We start from the raw sequence: 17,954 nt of genomic DNA on the forward strand, positions 1-17,954 counted from the left end.
ACCCGATCAGAGGATCACCCTTCTGCCAATCGTAAATCGTCCTCCAAGCCCCCCGAAGCCAAACCTGCGCCGGCATCTCTAGCTTGCTCGGATAGTAAGCAGGCTGAGTGTCAGCTGTCAGCTGCATTGGCATGTGATGCATTTATATAGACGCAGCGTCTATTTAAATTACAAAAGCAGCTGGATTGTATTTTGGGTGAATATATGAAGCTATACGCAGTGCCGGCTTCGAATAAACCAACCCAGCCCTAACTCAAGAAACCACCGGTAACGACTGGAGATCAGCTACGCAGGTATCCGTTCCCATGCACGAACAGAATATCAACCCCACCAGAGTACCCGTGTAACCCCGTGTAACACCCCAGCCATGCGGTCAGCAGGTATCCGATCCTGCAAGCGGGTGGCTTTCGGTGGCTTTCGGTGGCTTTCGGTGGCTTTCGGTGGCTTTCGGGTTCCGACGTCCGTGAGTCTGGGAGGGCCATGCGCCGAACCTTCTTCCTGCAGGGATGGCCCTGGTATTTGGGTTGGGAATCGGATCTGTGCATGGGCGGGGAGTAGTTTAATTCGATGTCAGTGGATGTAGTTTGCTGCTGTATGCTGGCTGACTCGAGTATTGCCTCGCGCTTCGGAGCCCGAAGGGCCGACGTGCATGCAGTCTTGATATAAAGGATCCTTGCCTGTACACAATTGGATAGTGCAGTCTGAGATTCTAAGCGTGGCCATGGCACTGAATACTACGATTGTCGACCTGGCGAGGAAGATTACTGCCGCTGCTGAGGTGATTGACGGCTTCACCACTGAGAATAACTTCAGTCTCTCCTTCGACGCCGACTCTGCTGATCCTGCTACTCTCCATGGCGAGAATGCGCAAGCATACCAGCAAGCCCGGATCACCGCTGTCGAGGCAGCAACCGAAATGAACGCTCTACTATCCGGGAACAACGCTGTCTTTCTCGATCTATGCACTTATGTATGAAAGTACTTGCTTAATATACCTACCTCTCTGACAATGATAGTACCACGCAGCATCCGCCCTGCGAGCGGTCTTGACATTCAACCTCGCCTCGTCAATCCCTTTAACAGGAAGTACAACCTACGAAGCGATAGCCCAGAAGACAGACACCGGCAACCTGGACAAAAAAACAATCCAGCGCCTGTTCGCCATCCTAACAAGCTACCACATCTTCAAGCAGCCCTCGCCCGGACACATCGCACACACCCGCCTCTCCAAAGCCATGCTTACAAACCCCAGTCTCTCCGCCATGGTGCAATTCGGGTTCGAAGAGGTCTACGGCTTCTCATACCACCTCGTCGAGGCATTGAAGAAGTGGGGGCCTAGCGAGGAGCCGAATGAGACTGGGTTTAATGCCTCCACGGGCAGCGAGGCGACGTTTTACGAATATATCGACGAGAAGCGCAATCAGGGCAAGTCCAGCTCGTTTACGGCTATGCTGGAGGAGACGGCGGAGTATGAGTTTTGGGATATGGATGTGGTTGTGCGCGGGTTGGAGTGGGAGGGGGTGGATCTTCTTGTTGATGTACTCTCCTTTCTCTCCTTTCTCTCCTTTCTCTCCTACTTGTTTATATGCTAATTTTTAGGTTGCTGGGTCTGTTGGACACGTCAGCATTGAACTGGCGAAACGGTATGAGCATCTGCAGTTTATAGTGCAGGACTACGACACCGTTATTCGACGAGGAGAGGACGCATTGCCTGCTGAGCTGAAAGACCGGATCAAATTCGAAGCAAAGGATATATTCGAAAAGCAGGAAACTATCCCTGGTAAGAAAGTCGTCTACTTCCTCCGGGCGATCCTGCACAACTGGAGCGACAAGTACGCCCGGCGCATCCTGCAGGCGATTGTGCCAGCCATGAAGCCTGAGGATCGCATTGTGATTAACGAGCAGATTGTCTCGGACGGGACGTCGCTGTTGACGGAGCGGATGGCAAGGTATGCTATCCCCTTGATATAGTTGTGTTGTATTGATGAGAGTAGATTCAGCGACATGACGATGTGGGCTGGGTTCAATGGCCAGGAACGGACAGCAGAGCAGTTCGAGGAGCTGGTCAGGTCAGTGCCAGGGCTAGAGATTGTGCAGATCAGCCCTGGGCTGGGATTGGGGATTGTTGAGATATGCAGTGATGGTGTTCTTTAGTAGTGATGGTGTTCAAGTTGTTGTTGTTGGATAACGCCATCGGCTAAACACTTGCCCGTCAATTACACTCACTCTTAACAATCATCTACTTCATCATTTACTCTACTTACCTTCATCTACTCTACGTACCTTCATCACTCATAATGAAGCTCGCTATTCTAGACGACTACCAGGGCATCGCCCCCTCCCACTTCTCGCACCTCGACCGTATTACCATCACCTCCTTCCCCTCCACCCTCAACCCCTCCATCCCCGCCGAACAAGACAAGCTAATCGAACGCCTGCTCCCCTTCGACATCATCCTCGCCATGCGCGAACGCACCCCCTTCTCCAGAGAAACCCTCTCCCGCCTGCCGAACCTCAAGCTCCTGCTCACAACCGGCACCCGCAACCGCGCCCTCGACTCCGCCTACTGCGCCGAACGCGGCATCCCGGTCGCAGGCACAGAAACACGCCCGCCCGGCGTGAACTCCACCGTGCAGCACACCTGGGCGCTAATTCTTGCCCTCGCGCGCCATGTGGCCCGCGATGACGCAGCGGTTAAAAGGGGCGGGTGGCAGGGATCGCTGGGGACGACGCTGGGAGGGAAGACGCTGGGGCTGGTGGGGTTGGGCAAGCTGGGGGCGGCGGTGGGACGGATTGCGATCGTGGCGTTTGGGATGGAGGTGATTGCGTGGTCGGCCAACCTCACGCAGGAGAGTGCGGATGAGCGGGCTGAGGCATTGGGACTGGAGAAAGGGAGCTTTACTGTTGTCGAGAAACGGGAGTTTTTCGGGCGGGCGGATGTGGTGAGTCTGCATTATGTGCTGTCGCAGCGGAGTCGCGGGGTGGTGGGGAGGGACGAGTTGGCGGCCATGAAGAGGGACGCTCTGCTGGTGAATACGAGCAGGGGCGGATTGGTCGATGAAGAGGCCCTGCTGGAGGTGCTAAACAACGGGGGGATTCAGGGCGCGGCGCTGGACGTGTTTGAGCCGGAGCCGCTGCCGGTGGACAGTCCGTGGCGCACGACGCCGTGGGGGCACGACGGGCGCAGTGAAGTTATCCTGACGCCGCACATGGGATACGGCGACGAGCAGATCCACGGCTGGTACGACGAGGTTGCGGCCAATGTGGAGCGATGGCTGAATGGGGAGGGCCTGCATTGTTTACTGTAGCTGTCTATTAACTGTCAATAACTGCATGTGGAAGAAGTGATGCCTCGGATAGAAGGATCCACCATCGGAGCACTGAGGAATGCGGTATACACTTCCGTTTGCGTTCCTCGGTATCTTTAACTTAATCTCTCTTAATCTCTCTTAAACTCGTCATTCCCTTCTCTCATTCCAGTCCCCCATCCCCCCCTCCATTCCCCCCTCCATCCATTCCTGTCGGTCAATCCGCTGTTGTCGCCATGCCCATCGCAGTACAGCCCACCGAGCCGCCAACAACGGCATCAACAGCTCCATCACCACCAACCCACCCCGGTCTCCTCCGCGTCGTCCGCAGCCCCAAAGCCTTTGCCAGTGGCGCCATCTCCGAAGTCTCTCTCCCCGCCGGCGCCGTCTTCGCCAAAATCACCACCGCCACCCCCGGGAAAAAGGCCTACACCTCCGTGCAGACCGGCCGCGACAGCCACATCGAGCTCAACTCCGACCTGGTCTTCTGCAACCACTCGTGCGAGCCGTCGCTGAACTTCGACATGGCGCGCATGGAGGTGCGTGTTGTCGACGACCGACCTTTAAAGGTCGGTGACGCCTTGACGTTCTTCTACCCCAGCTCCGAGTGGGAGATGGATCAGGCGTTTGAGTGTACTTGTGGTGCGCAGGGGTGTAAGCGTGTTATCGAGGGGGCCAAGGGGATGAGTAGGGAGGTTTTGCAGGGGTATTGGCTCAATGCGCATATTGAGGAGTTGTTAAAAGAGAGAGATGGACTTTGAATAGAATAGAATTAGAATAACAATTATCTGCTATTGGCAATTGAACTCAGCAATGACTTGATTGCTGCAAAACAACCCGACTTAACCCGAATGCCCTACAAGCCATTTACTCGGTAGATCTGCTGCAATTGCTGTTTCAGTGTATTCGCCGGCCCACGCAGTAGTAGCCAGGAGAGGAATAAAGCACTCGGATTGTCCCTTTACATGAGAGTATGTACTACCGTAGTTCATATACTGTTATAAACACTGTCTCTATTTTGGAAATAAGCAAGATCAACACTCAACATTGGGCTGGCCCTGGCCCTAGTTTGCCAACGTATAGCTTTATACTCAGGTACAGGTCACACAAGAACCCCTGAAGCGAGAGAATAAAAATAAGGAGACGAATAGGACCCTCAGAAAAGACAAAGGGACGAAGAGAACCAGACCTCACTCCAGGGTGCCGTAGGGGGACAGGATTATCTTGCAGGGAGCCCATGCGTACTGAACAGCTAAGCATAAACAAATACGAGAAACGCGTTCCTTGGGACCCATCTGAGAGGGCACTAAAACAAGGCTTACATGGACTCATCACCGCTCACCTTCAGACAAATCATGCAGATCACGGCTCGATATGCATCTTCCTCATTCCCACAAGCAAGTCAACGATGCAGGTTCTGGTTATGAGATGACAACTCAGCTTGCGGATAGCCGACGGGACCGAAAATGCCTCTGCACAGCCTCGCCTAGTGTCGCAGACAGGGACTGGTCAGAGAAAGCTGGTCAGAGAAAGACATGCGGAATAATGGGATGAGAATGACGATCGCAGTTGTCCCCTGCAAATGCGAGTATCTGAGAAAGCAGCGCAGGAACAACCACCTATCCACCAAACAGCCCTAACCCACCCAACCAGGTATAATATAAAATACCGACTAAAAATAATGAACAGCAACATGCCCATCCATCAACGCTGACAAATCCTCAATGCAGCAACTCGCAATTACAGCCGAAACCCCAAATGCAATCGAAATATACCACACCTTGTCAAACGCCCCCGCAAAGGCCTCCACCACCGCGCCATGCAGCACCCCCAGCTCAGGGGCACTAAGCATCCCACCAACCCCAGAACTGACAATCCACTCCTTCCACGGCGTCGCTACAAGCGCAGGCATCATCGCCCCTAGCGTCTCGAAATCGTATAACCCGACCTGTAAGGCGGCGGGGACAACGGTGTTGTATGTATTCGCCGTTAGGGCGGAGGTGAACTGGGTGTAGAAGATGCTTGTGCCGATGACTTGGCCTACGGCGCGGAGACAGGCTGTGAGACAGGTTGCCGTTGCGATGAGGGAATCTGGGCAGATGACTGTGATGATGATTTGGTTTGGGATGAGCACGCCGCCGATTCCCAACAGGCCGAAGATTAGCGGCGCCCAGGCTGTGGAGATGTTGTGCGGGTTTATGGCGGCCATGCTGCCGATTCCTAAACTATTATCAGTACTGGGTAAGCTAAGTTTTAGAAATTGACGTACCAACAACTTGTATAATGCAGAAGAAGGTCATTATTGTGCGGACGTGGCCTTTGAGCTGGGAGACCATGATGGCTGAGATTATGGCGCCGCCGGCGATGCAGAAGCCGTAGGGGAGAGTCCTGATACCGAGCTCTGTCTGGTCTGAGTTGTAGATGCTGACGGCTTCCAAGACCCAGAAGATCAGGATAGACACGTAGTTGATTCCCGCGAGGAGGATGACGACCATCAACGCCGTGAACGTGCGCGGGCGCTGCAGCAGAGAACCAGGGAACATCGGATACGGGGCAAAGAACTTCTCATATGCCAGAAAGGCAAGGAGGAGTGCGATTCCAAGGGTTAGGAATGAAATGACCCGGCCAGAGCTCCAAGGGTACTGCTGCCCGCCCCAGTTGATACCCATGAGAAGCAGGATAAGACCGCAGGTCATGATGAGTCCACCCAAAAAGTCGATTCGTTTGACCTTTTGTTTCCACGTCAGGCCTGATACATTCTTTAATGCCATCGGGGGCGGGTTGTAGAAGATGCCGATGATAACGGCCGTGATGAAGTTCCAGATCGCAATGAAACAAGCGCAGTATCGCCAGCTGGACTGGGCGATTAGGGCTCCGTAGAGCGACCCCGGGGCGAAGGGGAGGAAGCTCGTCACGATGATGGCAATGTAGTATCCCCTGTGCATGGTTGGGACGATTTCAACAATCGCTGCAATGGCCATGAGTTCCTGCACTGCGATGCCGATTCCTGTAAAGGCCTGTCCGGCGAGATATCCAGCTGCATTAGGCGTCGCAGCAGCCAGGATCATGCCGACCATTGCGGACAGAACACCCGCTATTGTTATCGTCTTTCGCCCGAACAAGTCTGCCAGTGACCCTGCAAAGGGTGCAATGACGCCGCTGGCGATTTGCTGGGTACAGAAGAACCAGACCAGCAGGTCTGAGGCACCAAAGTCTGCGGAGACCCGGGGGATGATGGCGGCGAAGAGGAGCGGTTGGATCTGCGAGCCGACAAAGGCCATTCCAAAGCCGACCAGGATCATGATGAACCTGATGTCCGAGAGCTGGCAGAGTTAGCGGCGCAGCAGTTATTGGTGACGGTAATACCTTTGGTCTGTGGCTGGCCTCGGAACCGATGTCCTCCACGCTGGCATTGTCGCACTGCACTTGGGTCTTCCCCCTGTCGCTCATGGCGAGGACTGTCGTGATCGTCTTGGGCGTCATGTTGTATATCAGATATGAACCACAAGTAACGAGGCCTGGGCTCGGAGTTTATAACCACGACAAGTCCAAAGACTAGCCAGGGGCAGCATAAATATACTGCTTAACAGATAAGACGCCGAATTGTAGCAGAGTGTCATGTTGAAACAAGCTTAAACTCCTATTGTTCCATCGTCGATCATCACAGCTACATGTCCGATCTGCGTGATCGCCGAGAGATACCTGAAACAGGGCAAAGGTGTTCCATCGTGAGACGCGAGATTCTTAAGTGATACTCGTAGCGAACGAGGGCATGGAGCTTAGACTCTCAGTTTTAGATGTTCCAATCCTTTTGATATTTATTTCCTGGTTGGCCCACTGGTCGTGCCGAATTCCCGCACGGAGATTGAGTATAAGGGAATCGCAATATGTGAGCTCGTTATTATACTAGCTATAAGGCTTCTTGCTGTTGTTCAATTCATTGGAAGTGCCTTAGTCTGTTGCATTCACGTTCTTTGACCACTTACTGGTCAAAGGCCCTTGTCCAGCATGTCTGTTGAATATATAAATCCTGCCTTATACTTACAGAAACCAACCCACCATTGCAGAAGAACGACCAAAACTGCAGACTTCTCAAAGGTGTTTTGGAACAGAACAAATTATTCTGCTCTCATAGTATCCGGAGAATCGAAATTATAGTAAGGAAAATGTCGCCCATCAGGTTCCTGCGCAATGCCATGGAAAAGATATGCGACATCTTCAGTACTGAGCGCGAGATGTACCCGTCGACTATGGCGCTCAACGAGGCGAGGAGAAACCCAAAGAAGTATTCCGGTACGCTCTAAACCTTCCATGACTTATCCTCGTATTAACAAGAACTTGACAGGATATTCCGAGTTCGCAAAAATGCTAGCTGCCTCCGGGGCCCTGCCTATCGTGCGACGGTTCGACAGGCTGTCACTCCGTGTCATGCTCCGTCTCCAAGACGAACTCACCAAGATCGAGGAGCAGCTTGACGCCATTGACAAGACCCAGATGTCAAAGGAGGCCCCTCAGGATATCAACAACGGGACCTTTCGTGCTGACCCTGTGCCAGAACGTAACAGTCTGTTGCAAAATGCACATGGAAAGCTGGAGCGTTACCGTTTGTATACCCGTCAACCCCACTTGAATGAGCCTTTGCTAACTATCAGGGTATTTTGTAGATCGCTTCATGCACAAGTACAGCAAGTTACTGGCTTTGGCCGAGCCGCATCAAGGCGCCATCAACAACCTCCGTAACTGGATTGACCAGAATTCGCGGTGGGATACGATTGACGGTGAAGACCAGCTTGTGGATGGGCCGATTAACAGCGAGGAGCTGGAGTTCCTAAACGGCCCAGATCTCATCCCTATAGTACCCGACCAGCGCAGCCCCTTTCGCAAGTTCATGAATAGATCGGAATTGCTTCGTCGGTCAAAATTTCTCCAGACGGAAATTCCCGACTCCCTCAAACCAAATGTGGATGATGGGACGTTGATACTTACCGATGATGCAAAGCTGTTGATGTCCGAGAAGGTGCTGAGTGGCCTCGTTGGCCTTGTTATGCTGGTCTTGCCGATGTGGGTGCTTCCACTTTTTGATGGCTTCTATCCTGAGGTTGGTATTGTTACGGCCTTTGTCTGCACCTTTTGCTTTATTGTTTGGGCTTCCACCACGGCTAGACCATATGAATCTCTGGCAACGCCGGCTATGTAAGTTGATGCATTTGTGGTTTAATGCGATGTGGCTGACTGTTTGATCTTAGGTATGTTGCTTTTCTGGTGTTGTTTCTGCTGGCAAAGGAGAGGTCTTGAATGGATCTAATCAGCCTGGAGGTACTGGAATATCATTATTGGCAATTATCTCGTGTCTGGAAGATGAAGAGGTATGGTGTAAACGTATCATGTTTATCAAAAATGAAACTTTGTTGTTATAAATATATTTATGGAATGCGGTTAACCCATCTATTGTAGAAAGGACCTTTAGAAGACTACTAACATTATAAACTATTGAGGCGTAGTTTATACCTCTTTATATAAATATCAGTCAATCTGGCAATTGTGGCGTTCCCTCCGGGTAGTATTGTAATCTCTCTCTGGTGATATACATCATCAAACAAGACTAGAATTATGGGAGTGGATTAAGAGCTACGGGGTGGCAGGGGGAGAAAAGAAAGTAGTCCATTCTAAACAGATTGGGGGACCTCTCATATTAGAAGTTTAATTCTTTAGTCTCGTATAAAGGTATAATATTGACATCTGGTGCTAAAGGCGCATGTCTACGAACCTGGATGAGAATGTTAATCTCCCCAAAGGGAAACCAGAGAGGGGATCCACGATAAACATGCATTTTGCCCCACTGGTTCGGCAAAAGATGAATGTCAAGAATAATGACCTTTGAATGAAAGGGCTTTGACCTTCGGGTGCCTGGTATGGATGACGCTTTGACAGGGACGGTCGTTGTCTCTATCAAGCCCTCGCATACTTCCATAAACGACAGGAAGTAACAACAATAACAGATAAGTACATTATTTCAGGACACAAAGGACTAGCAAGTTTAAATACAGATAATTGCTCCAGGGAACCTGCAAACAGGTGATGGTACTGTATAATAACGAAGACTGTAAATATCCCATTATTCAACGAATAGATTGGACGGACATTAGTCAACATAAGAAATGCCTTTCGCGTGCTACGCGGGATATATACGAGACGCTTAATCTGTTTGACTCTTACGATCTCGAAACTCAGCACTTGTTACATAGACCAGGCCCAGGAAGCAAAGTGGAAGGATGAAAGAGAACAAAGTCCGTTGGAAGGGTGGAAGATCAAAGAGAGAAGGACATGAAAGAGAACTTCAATAATATGACACATTCATTGCACACTAAAGGCAGTAGCTCTATACGGAAACAGTCATCTCAGACTACAAAAGACCACAAAGGGTCTTCAAAGGCGAATCTCTTACGCCAGGGTTGCCATTAGCGTTTGATGAAACTTCGTCGTTGTAATGGCCGAAATCACGAGAAGCCCATTGACAGCCTTCGAATTATCTTTGGAGTCATCCTGGTGGGAAAAACGCTCTGCTAGACTCTCTTTTAATATGGCAGATTAAATATCCTCTCTCTTCACATGAAGAGCGAGCATGAGCACGGCAGCGTATCTAGAGGTTGAGTCAGTCACATTACTTGGAATACACACAAAAAACTTACCCTGTAGTCACGCCCAGCGCATTTCCAGGCTTTATATTTGTGCCCGCCAATACAAGGACAAAGCACACAAAAATGAAGGATGTAATGACACCGACTTTGGACTGGTGTGTTTGGACAAGCTGGATGCTCCACAAGGGGCCAACCAGCATCAGAAGGCCAATGAGGCCTGTAACGATCTTATCCAACCGATCCAAGCCATTATCATCTGTGAGGACCATCCCGCCATCCTCCACGCTTGACTTCAGGGAACGTGGAACCTCTTTGCGGTACCAGCGGGACAAGTACGAGTCTCCATCCCGCTCAAACAGATAGCGGAGTGGGGACCTTTTCTCGGGAACAATTGCAAGAAGGTCGGGCGCCTCAAGGAACTCAACCTCTTGCTCTTCGATTGGCCTTATCTTGGGTGTCCGCGTATTCTCCGGGCTGCCCTGCCCATCCCATTGCGTGTTCCAGTCAATCCAATCCCGGATGTTGCTCACATCTCGATCAGTAGGCTCCGGCCAATCTCGCAGCTGTGCGTATTTATGAACGAATCGATCTAGGTGAAGATTGGTGTTAGCGTATTCCACCTTGAAAGGATGTCCGGGGTAGTGCATACGATATATGTCAAGCTTTTCATACGCGCTCCTGAGCAGAAGCTGGCGCTCTGCTGAGCGGTCGTGCCGGAGAGTGCCGTTATTTTCGCTATCTTGGCCATTTGGCTTCATCATTTCGTCGTCGATATTGTCGATACGCTGCTCGATAATGCTTATCTCGTCCTGTAGACGTAGAATATCTCGGATAACCAGTTTGTCGAATCGACGAAGCATGGGGAAGTTGGGTGCAACCGCCAGGAACTTTGAGAATTCGGGATATCCTGCCAGCTAGTAGTCAGTGCTTTGCGAAGAGACTTGCCGAGGTTAGAGACTGTACCGAAATACTTCTGGGGGTTGCCCATGGCCTGATCAACAGTGATGCTGCCGGGCTCCATATCGTCCGGGTAGGGTTTGAGAATGTAATAAGATGGATTTACGACTAGAGGAAATTGGACATAGGACCAAGGCGTGGGAGGCAAAGAGAAAAGGTATGAAAATGGAAAGGGAAAGGCAGGGAACTTATATACAGGTAGGGCTACACAAGCTGATTCACGGATGGAAGATGACAATCCAATTTTTCGAGCTTTGTCTCCTTTAAACCGTCCTGGTCCAGCTCTCAGGGCTTGAAGTCTGCATCAAACTAGGCCAAGCCTATTCGTTTCTTCTCCCTAAGATAATTTATATCCCACCATCCCCTTCTCTCTCTCCTTCGCAGCTCAGATTTGCCCCACGGGGTAGTCTAGACAGTTTCACCAGCTCATTCCGCCCTATATCTCGTGGATCCCAGGCAAGCGTTCCCCAGTCCCTCCACGGGCACAACTCGACCAGGAAAGAGAATCGCACACAATTCTCCGACAGTCAGAATGGCGGACAAAGGACTGGGCCTGAAAGGGGGTCTAACCAGGACAACACCAACAACGGCGGCGGCGGTGCCCCATCACGACGTGGCACCGGAGGACAAGGCGGTTCTGGTCGCGGAGGAGGTTCCAATGAAGGAAACGACTCCGGCAGCGATACCAATCATGGAGTCGGTAACGACGACGAAGATGAATCCAGCAGCTCGCAAAGTCGGAAGTCCGATGACGAGGATAGGAAACCCAACAAACAAGAAGTGCAAAAGGCCAAACGTTTACTTTGGGAGCGCAAGACACCTGTCAATGGTCAGTCTAGTTCAGCACGGTCCCGTACAGGGGATGCAGAGAATATGATTGAAGGCCAGGGAAAGAGCTATAGGGCCCATACCAGGCGCGCTTTCAAAACGATGTCGAGAAAGACGGCAGATTTGATTGCTAAGGGCAAGGCGAAAGTGAATGGTCATGTTTGATATCCCTCTGACGCTTACAAAGGCGCTGATGTTTCTTTGTCTTGTTTATTCTCTTGGTGGCCTGTGTTTATAGCCTAAACCGTCTTTGTTAACCAATAAAGCACTGTCCTGTTTGTTATTCTTGTCCCTGGTCCATTTATATTATTAACGCAATACAGCCCTTGATATATGTAGCGTACCATGGCACAGTATAATAGACCCAGACCCCCACTTTCAAGTTATAGAATATTAAAATGGCGGTTATCCCATTGCGTAGACAGAACGACAACTCAACATTCGAAACTATTAGTGACACGGACCCAATATGCCGAAACGGACATACAAGGATGTACGAGCAGCAGCAGCGGGATTCGCTCGGATTCTTGATAAATCAGGGGTTCCAAACATACACTTTGGCATGAACACCGTTGGAATTATTGGCAATGATTGTGGGACTAAAGTGAGTCATATTTCCGAACTTCAGGGACGATTTACTGATACTATTGGCTCTACACTAGGACATCGACATCGTTGTAGAGAAAGGCAAGCTTAAGACAGCTATACAGGCCATCACAGACGCTGACTACATCAAATGCACCGACCAGGGCTGTCCTGAGCTTGGGGAGGACCGCCATCCACACTTCGATTGGCTTCCAGAAAACACTTGGGAAGAGGTGAAGGCAAAGTATGATGCAGTATCAGAAGGCTATACGCTACACAGGTTCCACCCCATCGCCGCGGCGCATTTCCATATTCCGCGGGGTTATATCGTGTCGCTGTATCGCAAATCCCATTTGCTTTGGTGGCTTCGTGAGATCCCTGCCGGAGCAATGGCTCCGGATGATCCTGATATTGTCCATTCGACCGACTCAGCACGTCTTCCGCAACCAGGACTTGTACCGTGGCCCGGCCCTATTGATGAGGCTCTTTCAGTATATTCATTGGGCCAGGGCTACGGGCCATGGTCTGAACGATACCCCGTGAAAGTATTAAGCCCAAGAGCGCATGTTGAGGCTGTGATCCTGTTGCTTTGCCGGGACTTCCACGTGGAGAGAAGAATTGATTTCAAATGGTTTTGTATGCTCTGTAATCTGGGAGAGAGAAAGATCGGTACGCAGTGTGGTGCTCGTTATAAGTTAAAGGACGAGTTCCAACCCTTCTGGGACCAGTTTCGCGGCCATGTCCAGGTAGCGGACGACGCGAATATTTTTGCTCCGTTATTCAATCTTCGCGACCAGCTGATTGCAGAAGGCAGGCTCCCTGACCTGCCGCGAGGCAACCCTGAGACTGGGATCCTCTATCGTTTCGAATTGACCAACGGTTACTGGGACCGCGGTGACAAGCGTCGTGGATGGGTTTTCTACAAGCTTCGCTTACCCAGCGAACCCAGGTTGTCAAAGCCCCTTGCGAGGCCCTGTTTCGAGGTTAGTCTTCCATTATTGTTTTCGTAGTGATTCGTTGTCTTTTTGTGGTTGTAGACAGCATATCTTTGACCCACAAGCTCTATATCCCCACCAAACTTTTATTTTCCCTCTGTTCCCTTCTCCAGTTCATCCAATTATCTAATTATCCAATCATCCAATCATCCAATCATCCAAATTCCCCTCTGTTCCCTTCTCCAGTTCATCCAAATCATCCAAATCATCCAAAGTCATCGAGAAATCCCAACCACCAAAATGCCAACCTGGCGCCCCTTGACCCCCAACGATATCGCCGGCCTAATGCAGGTCGCAAATGAAACCCACCCAGACCTCCCAGAACGCCCCGAAGTATTCATCAACCGGGTTTCGCTCTTCCCAGCCGGCTGTCTCGCCCTGGAAGACGAAGATGGCGGCCAGCTCTGCGGCTACGCGATTTCCCACCCGATTCGCCCCCGCTGCCCGCCGGCTCTGGATTCTGTCTTGGTTGAGATCCCCGCGGACGCAGATCACTACTACATCCACGATGTGGCCATCCTGCCCAGACTCCGTGGGCGCGGCCTGGCTGCTGAGTGCGTTGCGCGGCTGCTGAGTGGCGCTGCGAGGTATCCGGTGGCTGCCCTGGTCTCGGTTTATGGCACAGAGGCGTTTTGGGGGCGTTTTGGGTTCAACCCTGTTGTGATGGGTGAGGATCTGGCTGGGAAGCTGCGTGAGTATGGTGAAGATGCGGTCTACTTGGAGCGTGTAATGGACAGGCTGGATTAAGCTATAGTATTGTCGTCAATCCCAGCACGATCGTTTAATTCAATCCAGTTCTCACTCCACGCATCTTCGTTCCCAGCTTGTTTCCTGTGTAACTTGAGAAATCGTCCGAGACGGCTCAATTGAGGGATTCAACAGCCCAGGGGATAAACAAAGAAAATGGCAAAGCATAATTAGACAAAGAAGACATGGTACTCTGAGAATCTGCTTCGTTGATCGGGTGGCTGATCAAAGCCACGCGATGGAATAAGACTTGCCCCTGATTCAAACAGCTGGTCATTTGGGTTTGAGCGGTTGAGACATTGGCAAAGAGGCAATGCCAGCTTTCAGACCAACGACAGGGAAATAGAAGGGTCTGCAGCCTTCCGGCCACTGAGTATGGACAGTTGATATGCCACTGGCCAGCCTGCTGTCTGACTGTTCTTGGGCCCTTATTTCTGTACTAGTCTGCTAACTTTAAGGCCTGTTAGGTATATAATATCAGAATCTAGAAAGATGATTCAGCTAATTCCTTTAGAGCCTCTAATATATAGTAGTTTAATTTTTGTTATAGGGTTGCTGTCGGGACCGGCTGCTGTGCCGGATTTTGTGTGGAGGTCTGTTTTTTATTCATTTTAATCTCACCGACTGTCTCCCTCAAAGCCACCGAACATGGTCGGCCTTTTCAAATCTACTGCGACCTGCTAGCTTCTAAATCCAAAAATATTACGTCCACCTTTAACCAAGGACTTGTGTCGTTGAGATTGGGACCTCAGAGTCTCGGCACGTTTAGCTATCGATGCCCATCGATGGCTAGAGACTTCCAATTCCCAAATCCAAACAGTTATTACTGTCTGCTTCAAGTATCTGCAAGCGGAGACAGACGAGAATCCATTAACAATCTCTATTTGGTCACTACTTCCTAAACAACGCAATATGACAACTAGAAACTCCCATCCGCGCGCCAAGCAGACTACAACTCTTGATATTTGGAGAAGAAACGGTTCACTGTCAGTTTCAGGGTCTCACCTAGACCCACTCACGCTGGTCAAAACCGAGACTGACGAAATACGCCTCCCCCTGGAATCACTTATTGGACGCCCGCCTGTTAATCCAGGGGGAAAAGATGTGGTCCTAACAAAGGATGCAACACTCAAGATATTTGAGCAGTTGCTGCAGAGCCGAACGTCAGATTATGAATAGCTCTCACTCTAGTTTATTATAGAGAGTACTGGGATACGCCTTTTCTCTCCGCTTTTCGCCGCGTGTGCGGGTAGGCTGGGTTTGGGGGGTCGTTGTGGCACCTGAAGAGGACCCAGTCCCCAAGGATGCGGCTAGATCCGCTAAGGTTCTAGCTTCTGTAGTAGGTGTAGAGTTGAGTAAGGCTGTAGGTCCTTCGGCCGACACGGCGGTGGTCCCAATTTCCAAGGTCGCCGTGCGGGTGCTGTCTTCGCCCAGAACTGTTGCACTGGTGGACGTAGAAGGTGTGGCCGCCGGCTTGGCGGTAGTTTCGTCACGGGTTTTGCCGTCTTCAAGTTGTTCTGTATCTTCATGTTCACTGTCTGATGATAAATCTGAAAGTTCCTCTATTATGGCCTGGGGTAGTGAGAGCTGGGGTCTGGTCCCTGCCCACTCAAAGCCGGGGCCGCCAATTGGAGCCTCAACAGTTTCAGGCCCTGTGCTTTGCAGGCCCATGGCATTCCTCCGAACGCCGAGCCCGGCAAGAACCTCGTTCCCCACAGGGGGCTGGCTCGGGTCCTCCTTATAGAGGTTAATGGCCATTTGGATATCTACAACGCCAGGATCAAGATATCGAGACTTCCCACGTCCCACATGTTGAAGCCGTCGCACCAACGCATGCACTATATAGTTCATTGCTTGGTCATAGTCCGGGCACGCAGCCGCCAGCCTTGTGAGTTATTGATGGCTAAAAATCCCGTTGCCTTGGTTTCTTCCCATTTACTGAGAACCTTCTTGGTTGCTGCCTTGCATGCCCTCTGATTTTTCGCCGTTGTTCGTACGGCCTGTTTGGCTTTGGACCAGATATGACGATTCTTCTTTCTGATCCTGGCAAAGTCACTCCCTAGGGTATCCTTGCCTACAGACCACATGTTCACGAAAAAAGTATCGCGTACTAAGTCGTAATTCTCAACAGCACGGTTGACCTCTCCCAGAGCTTCGTGAAAATGTTGCATGTAGACTGCCTTCGGTAGTTCGGCGGCCAGTCCTGAGTTGAGAAAACATTTCGTCTGGCGATGAGAAACTGTGGCCAGCGACGACAAGTGGTCCCGTGGATTTAACAGACGATGTGGATATAGCTAGGTCGCTGTTATAAGTGTTTTAAGTGAGTCATGGTAGTTGCTTTCTGGGCGCGTACTTGTAACACATACCTCATTCGCACGAGCTATAAGATGTGGTAGTTGACTTATGTATGAAAGATATGAGGTACTAGGAAAGGCGTTGAGACAAGAGAAAGGCGAGCTCACACGCAAGATGAGGGGTGAGGTGGGAGATGAGGTGAAAGATGAGGTGAAAGATGAGGTGAAAGATGAGGTGAAAGATCAAGAAACTAAAGTACCCGTAATCGGAGTAAGGGTTTTGTATTTTATGAATACCTAATGTCGAGATTCCAGGAAAATCTGGCTGCGGAGTGTCTCTCTCTCCAGCTTGGATCCAGGTATGAGAGCTGGGAAGGCGTTCTCATTGTATAACTGGATTCTTAGAAAGCCCGTCGGACGAGATCTCTGGTTCTTCTACTGCTATTTTAGACCTATGCCGCCCATAGAACTCTACGAGATGACGCCCTTTTTAATGATAAGAATTGACATCTTGGATCTGTCTTCAAAACGAAATCCCGTGTTATTGGGGTTGGACTTTCAATTGTTAACTTGTTACTGCGAGGACCTGCTAGTCAGCAGCTCCCTCACAGCCGCCAGCACAATGTCATTCTTCTCCAAATGCACACTATGGTTCGCCCCCGGGACAATCACCAGCCTTGCACCCTGAATCCCATCTGCAATAATCCTCGACTGCTCTGCTGGACAGATCCAGTCATTCTCTCCCACAATGACCAGCGTCTTGGCCGTGATATTCTTCAGCTGATCCCTGTAGTCGAAGAACTTCTCCGAGGCAGAGTACAGATCATCTACCAAGCACACAAGTTAGTCATCTATTCTCATTTAAACACCTAAACGTACTATGTGCTTCGGCATTAAACACCGTTTCCAAACTCCTCTTCAGCGCGCGATCCGCATCGAAATTCTCCGGTTCCGCATACAAAGGCGCAGCAGCGTGCATAACGAGGCGGAATTCCTCATTACTCTCGAACGATCCAAAGATCTTGTCCCTGAGCATGGAAACGCTCATCCCCGGTGAGCGGTGCAGCCGAGTTTCCAGCGTTCTAATCGCCTCCGCTTCATCTAATCAAAAATCAGTCTTACAATCAAAAATATGAATGGTTTAAAGAGAACTAACGATGCCAACTCGCCGCCGTCCCCCTCAACACCAAATGCGAGACATTATCCGGATAAGTCACCGCGTACTGCAGCGCCAGGAACCCGCCGAAACTGCCCCCGATTATGACGACTTTCTTATTTCTCCCGGTGAAATGCACCCGCAGACCCTCGATGTCGTTCACGATTTGCTGGAATGTATACGGCTTCGTTGCTGAGCTGAGTCCGTGTCCGCGATACGTGAATGAGAGGACCCGGTTGTGCGTGGATAAGGCTGAGTATGCGCTGAAGTCGGAGCTATGGTCGCCGAACCCGCGGCCGCCGTGCAGGGTTATTATTAAAGGACCATCGTCTGGGCCTGAGATGTCATAGGCGAGTCTTGCATTGTTGATTGTTATGTAGTTTGTCATGTTGGCCTGATAGTTGATGGTGGAGACCGGTGGGTGGCTACGTAGGTATTTATAGTCC

At 50.7% G+C, this 17,954-nt stretch overlaps 11 protein-coding genes across 11 annotated transcripts; 7 read left to right on the forward strand and 4 right to left on the reverse strand.

Moving 5' to 3' along the window:
* Positions 1-557: 557 nt before the first annotated feature.
* On the forward strand, positions 558-2,216 carry ASPVEDRAFT_38184 (uncharacterized protein). The gene is made up of 4 exons (XM_040811644.1): positions 558-970; positions 1,017-1,538; positions 1,600-1,949; positions 1,995-2,216. Exons 1-4 carry the CDS (start codon positions 722-724, stop codon positions 2,152-2,154), a joined length of 1,281 nt encoding a protein of 426 aa, XP_040664433.1. The 5' UTR covers positions 558-721; the 3' UTR covers positions 2,155-2,216.
* Positions 2,217-2,256: 40 nt separating this feature from the next.
* Positions 2,257-3,736, forward strand: ASPVEDRAFT_38186 (D-2-hydroxyacid dehydrogenase family protein). Its single transcript, XM_040811645.1, has one exon. It carries the CDS (start codon positions 2,298-2,300, stop codon positions 3,306-3,308), a length of 1,011 nt encoding a protein of 336 aa, XP_040664434.1. The 5' UTR covers positions 2,257-2,297; the 3' UTR covers positions 3,309-3,736.
* ASPVEDRAFT_125526 (uncharacterized protein) lies at positions 3,545-4,069 on the forward strand (the record flags this gene model as incomplete). The annotated part of the gene is made up of 1 exon (XM_040806277.1): positions 3,545-4,069. The coding sequence occupies one exon, from the start codon at positions 3,545-3,547 to the stop codon at positions 4,067-4,069; it is 525 nt and encodes a 174-aa protein (XP_040664435.1).
* Positions 4,070-4,980: 911 nt separating this feature from the next.
* Positions 4,981-6,610, reverse strand: ASPVEDRAFT_123073 (uncharacterized protein; the record flags this gene model as incomplete). Its single annotated transcript, XM_040806043.1, has 2 exons — positions 4,981-5,528; positions 5,578-6,610. The coding sequence occupies 2 exons, from the start codon at positions 6,608-6,610 to the stop codon at positions 4,981-4,983; spliced, it is 1,581 nt and encodes a 526-aa protein (XP_040664436.1).
* Positions 6,611-7,474: 864 nt separating this feature from the next.
* Positions 7,475-8,603, forward strand: ASPVEDRAFT_881683 (uncharacterized protein; the record flags this gene model as incomplete). Its single annotated transcript, XM_040818248.1, has 4 exons — positions 7,475-7,601; positions 7,654-7,911; positions 7,973-8,501; positions 8,555-8,603. 4 exons carry the CDS (start codon positions 7,475-7,477, stop codon positions 8,601-8,603), a joined length of 963 nt encoding a protein of 320 aa, XP_040664437.1.
* A 1,293-nt stretch (positions 8,604-9,896) lies between these two features.
* ASPVEDRAFT_80315 (uncharacterized protein) lies at positions 9,897-10,967 on the reverse strand (the record flags this gene model as incomplete). Its single annotated transcript, XM_040816845.1, has 4 exons — positions 9,897-9,948; positions 9,998-10,535; positions 10,596-10,853; positions 10,910-10,967. 4 exons carry the CDS (start codon positions 10,965-10,967, stop codon positions 9,897-9,899), a joined length of 906 nt encoding a protein of 301 aa, XP_040664438.1.
* Positions 10,968-11,435: 468 nt separating this feature from the next.
* ASPVEDRAFT_25536 (uncharacterized protein) lies at positions 11,436-11,896 on the forward strand (the record flags this gene model as incomplete). Its single annotated transcript, XM_040809788.1, has 2 exons — positions 11,436-11,466; positions 11,529-11,896. 2 exons carry the CDS (start codon positions 11,436-11,438, stop codon positions 11,894-11,896), a joined length of 399 nt encoding a protein of 132 aa, XP_040664439.1.
* A 304-nt stretch (positions 11,897-12,200) lies between these two features.
* On the forward strand, positions 12,201-13,326 carry ASPVEDRAFT_80316 (uncharacterized protein; the record flags this gene model as incomplete). Its single annotated transcript, XM_040816846.1, has 2 exons — positions 12,201-12,335; positions 12,394-13,326. 2 exons carry the CDS (start codon positions 12,201-12,203, stop codon positions 13,324-13,326), a joined length of 1,068 nt encoding a protein of 355 aa, XP_040664440.1.
* Positions 13,327-13,452: 126 nt separating this feature from the next.
* Positions 13,453-14,216, forward strand: ASPVEDRAFT_38187 (GNAT family N-acetyltransferase). The gene has a single exon (XM_040811646.1). The coding sequence runs from the start codon at positions 13,552-13,554 to the stop codon at positions 14,056-14,058; it is 507 nt and encodes a 168-aa protein (XP_040664441.1). The 5' UTR covers positions 13,453-13,551; the 3' UTR covers positions 14,059-14,216.
* A 692-nt stretch (positions 14,217-14,908) lies between these two features.
* ASPVEDRAFT_881689 (uncharacterized protein) lies at positions 14,909-16,133 on the reverse strand. The gene has a single exon (XM_040818249.1). It carries the CDS (start codon positions 15,907-15,909, stop codon positions 15,241-15,243), a length of 669 nt encoding a protein of 222 aa, XP_040664442.1. The 5' UTR covers positions 15,910-16,133; the 3' UTR covers positions 14,909-15,240.
* A 792-nt stretch (positions 16,134-16,925) lies between these two features.
* Positions 16,926-17,896, reverse strand: ASPVEDRAFT_147874 (alpha/beta fold hydrolase; the record flags this gene model as incomplete). Its single annotated transcript, XM_040808139.1, has 3 exons — positions 16,926-17,179; positions 17,232-17,453; positions 17,509-17,896. The coding sequence occupies 3 exons, from the start codon at positions 17,894-17,896 to the stop codon at positions 16,926-16,928; spliced, it is 864 nt and encodes a 287-aa protein (XP_040664443.1).
* Between the last annotated feature and the right edge of the window lie 58 nt (positions 17,897-17,954).

This window comes from Aspergillus versicolor (assembly GCF_001890125.1).
Source record: "Aspergillus versicolor CBS 583.65 unplaced genomic scaffold ASPVEscaffold_2, whole genome shotgun sequence".
Classification (NCBI taxonomy): domain Eukaryota; kingdom Fungi; phylum Ascomycota; class Eurotiomycetes; order Eurotiales; family Aspergillaceae; genus Aspergillus; species Aspergillus versicolor.

Bases quoted from the DNA above. Each gene is read 5' to 3' on its own strand.
- ASPVEDRAFT_881689 (XM_040818249.1), bottom strand. From the start codon at position 15,909: ATGAACTATATAGTGCATGCGTTGGTGCGACGGCTTCAACATGTGGGA.
- ASPVEDRAFT_38187 (XM_040811646.1), top strand. From the start codon at position 13,552: ATGCCAACCTGGCGCCCCTTGACCCCCAACGATATCGCCGGCCTAATG.
- ASPVEDRAFT_38184 (XM_040811644.1), top strand. From the start codon at position 722: ATGGCACTGAATACTACGATTGTCGACCTGGCGAGGAAGATTACTGCC. The intron at 971-1,016 runs GTATGAAAGTAC...TGACAATGATAG, and splicing joins TTCTCGATCTATGCACTTAT to TACCACGCAGCATCCGCCCT. The intron at 1,539-1,599 runs GTACTCTCCTTT...GCTAATTTTTAG, and splicing joins GGGTGGATCTTCTTGTTGAT to GTTGCTGGGTCTGTTGGACA.
- ASPVEDRAFT_38186 (XM_040811645.1), top strand. From the start codon at position 2,298: ATGAAGCTCGCTATTCTAGACGACTACCAGGGCATCGCCCCCTCCCAC.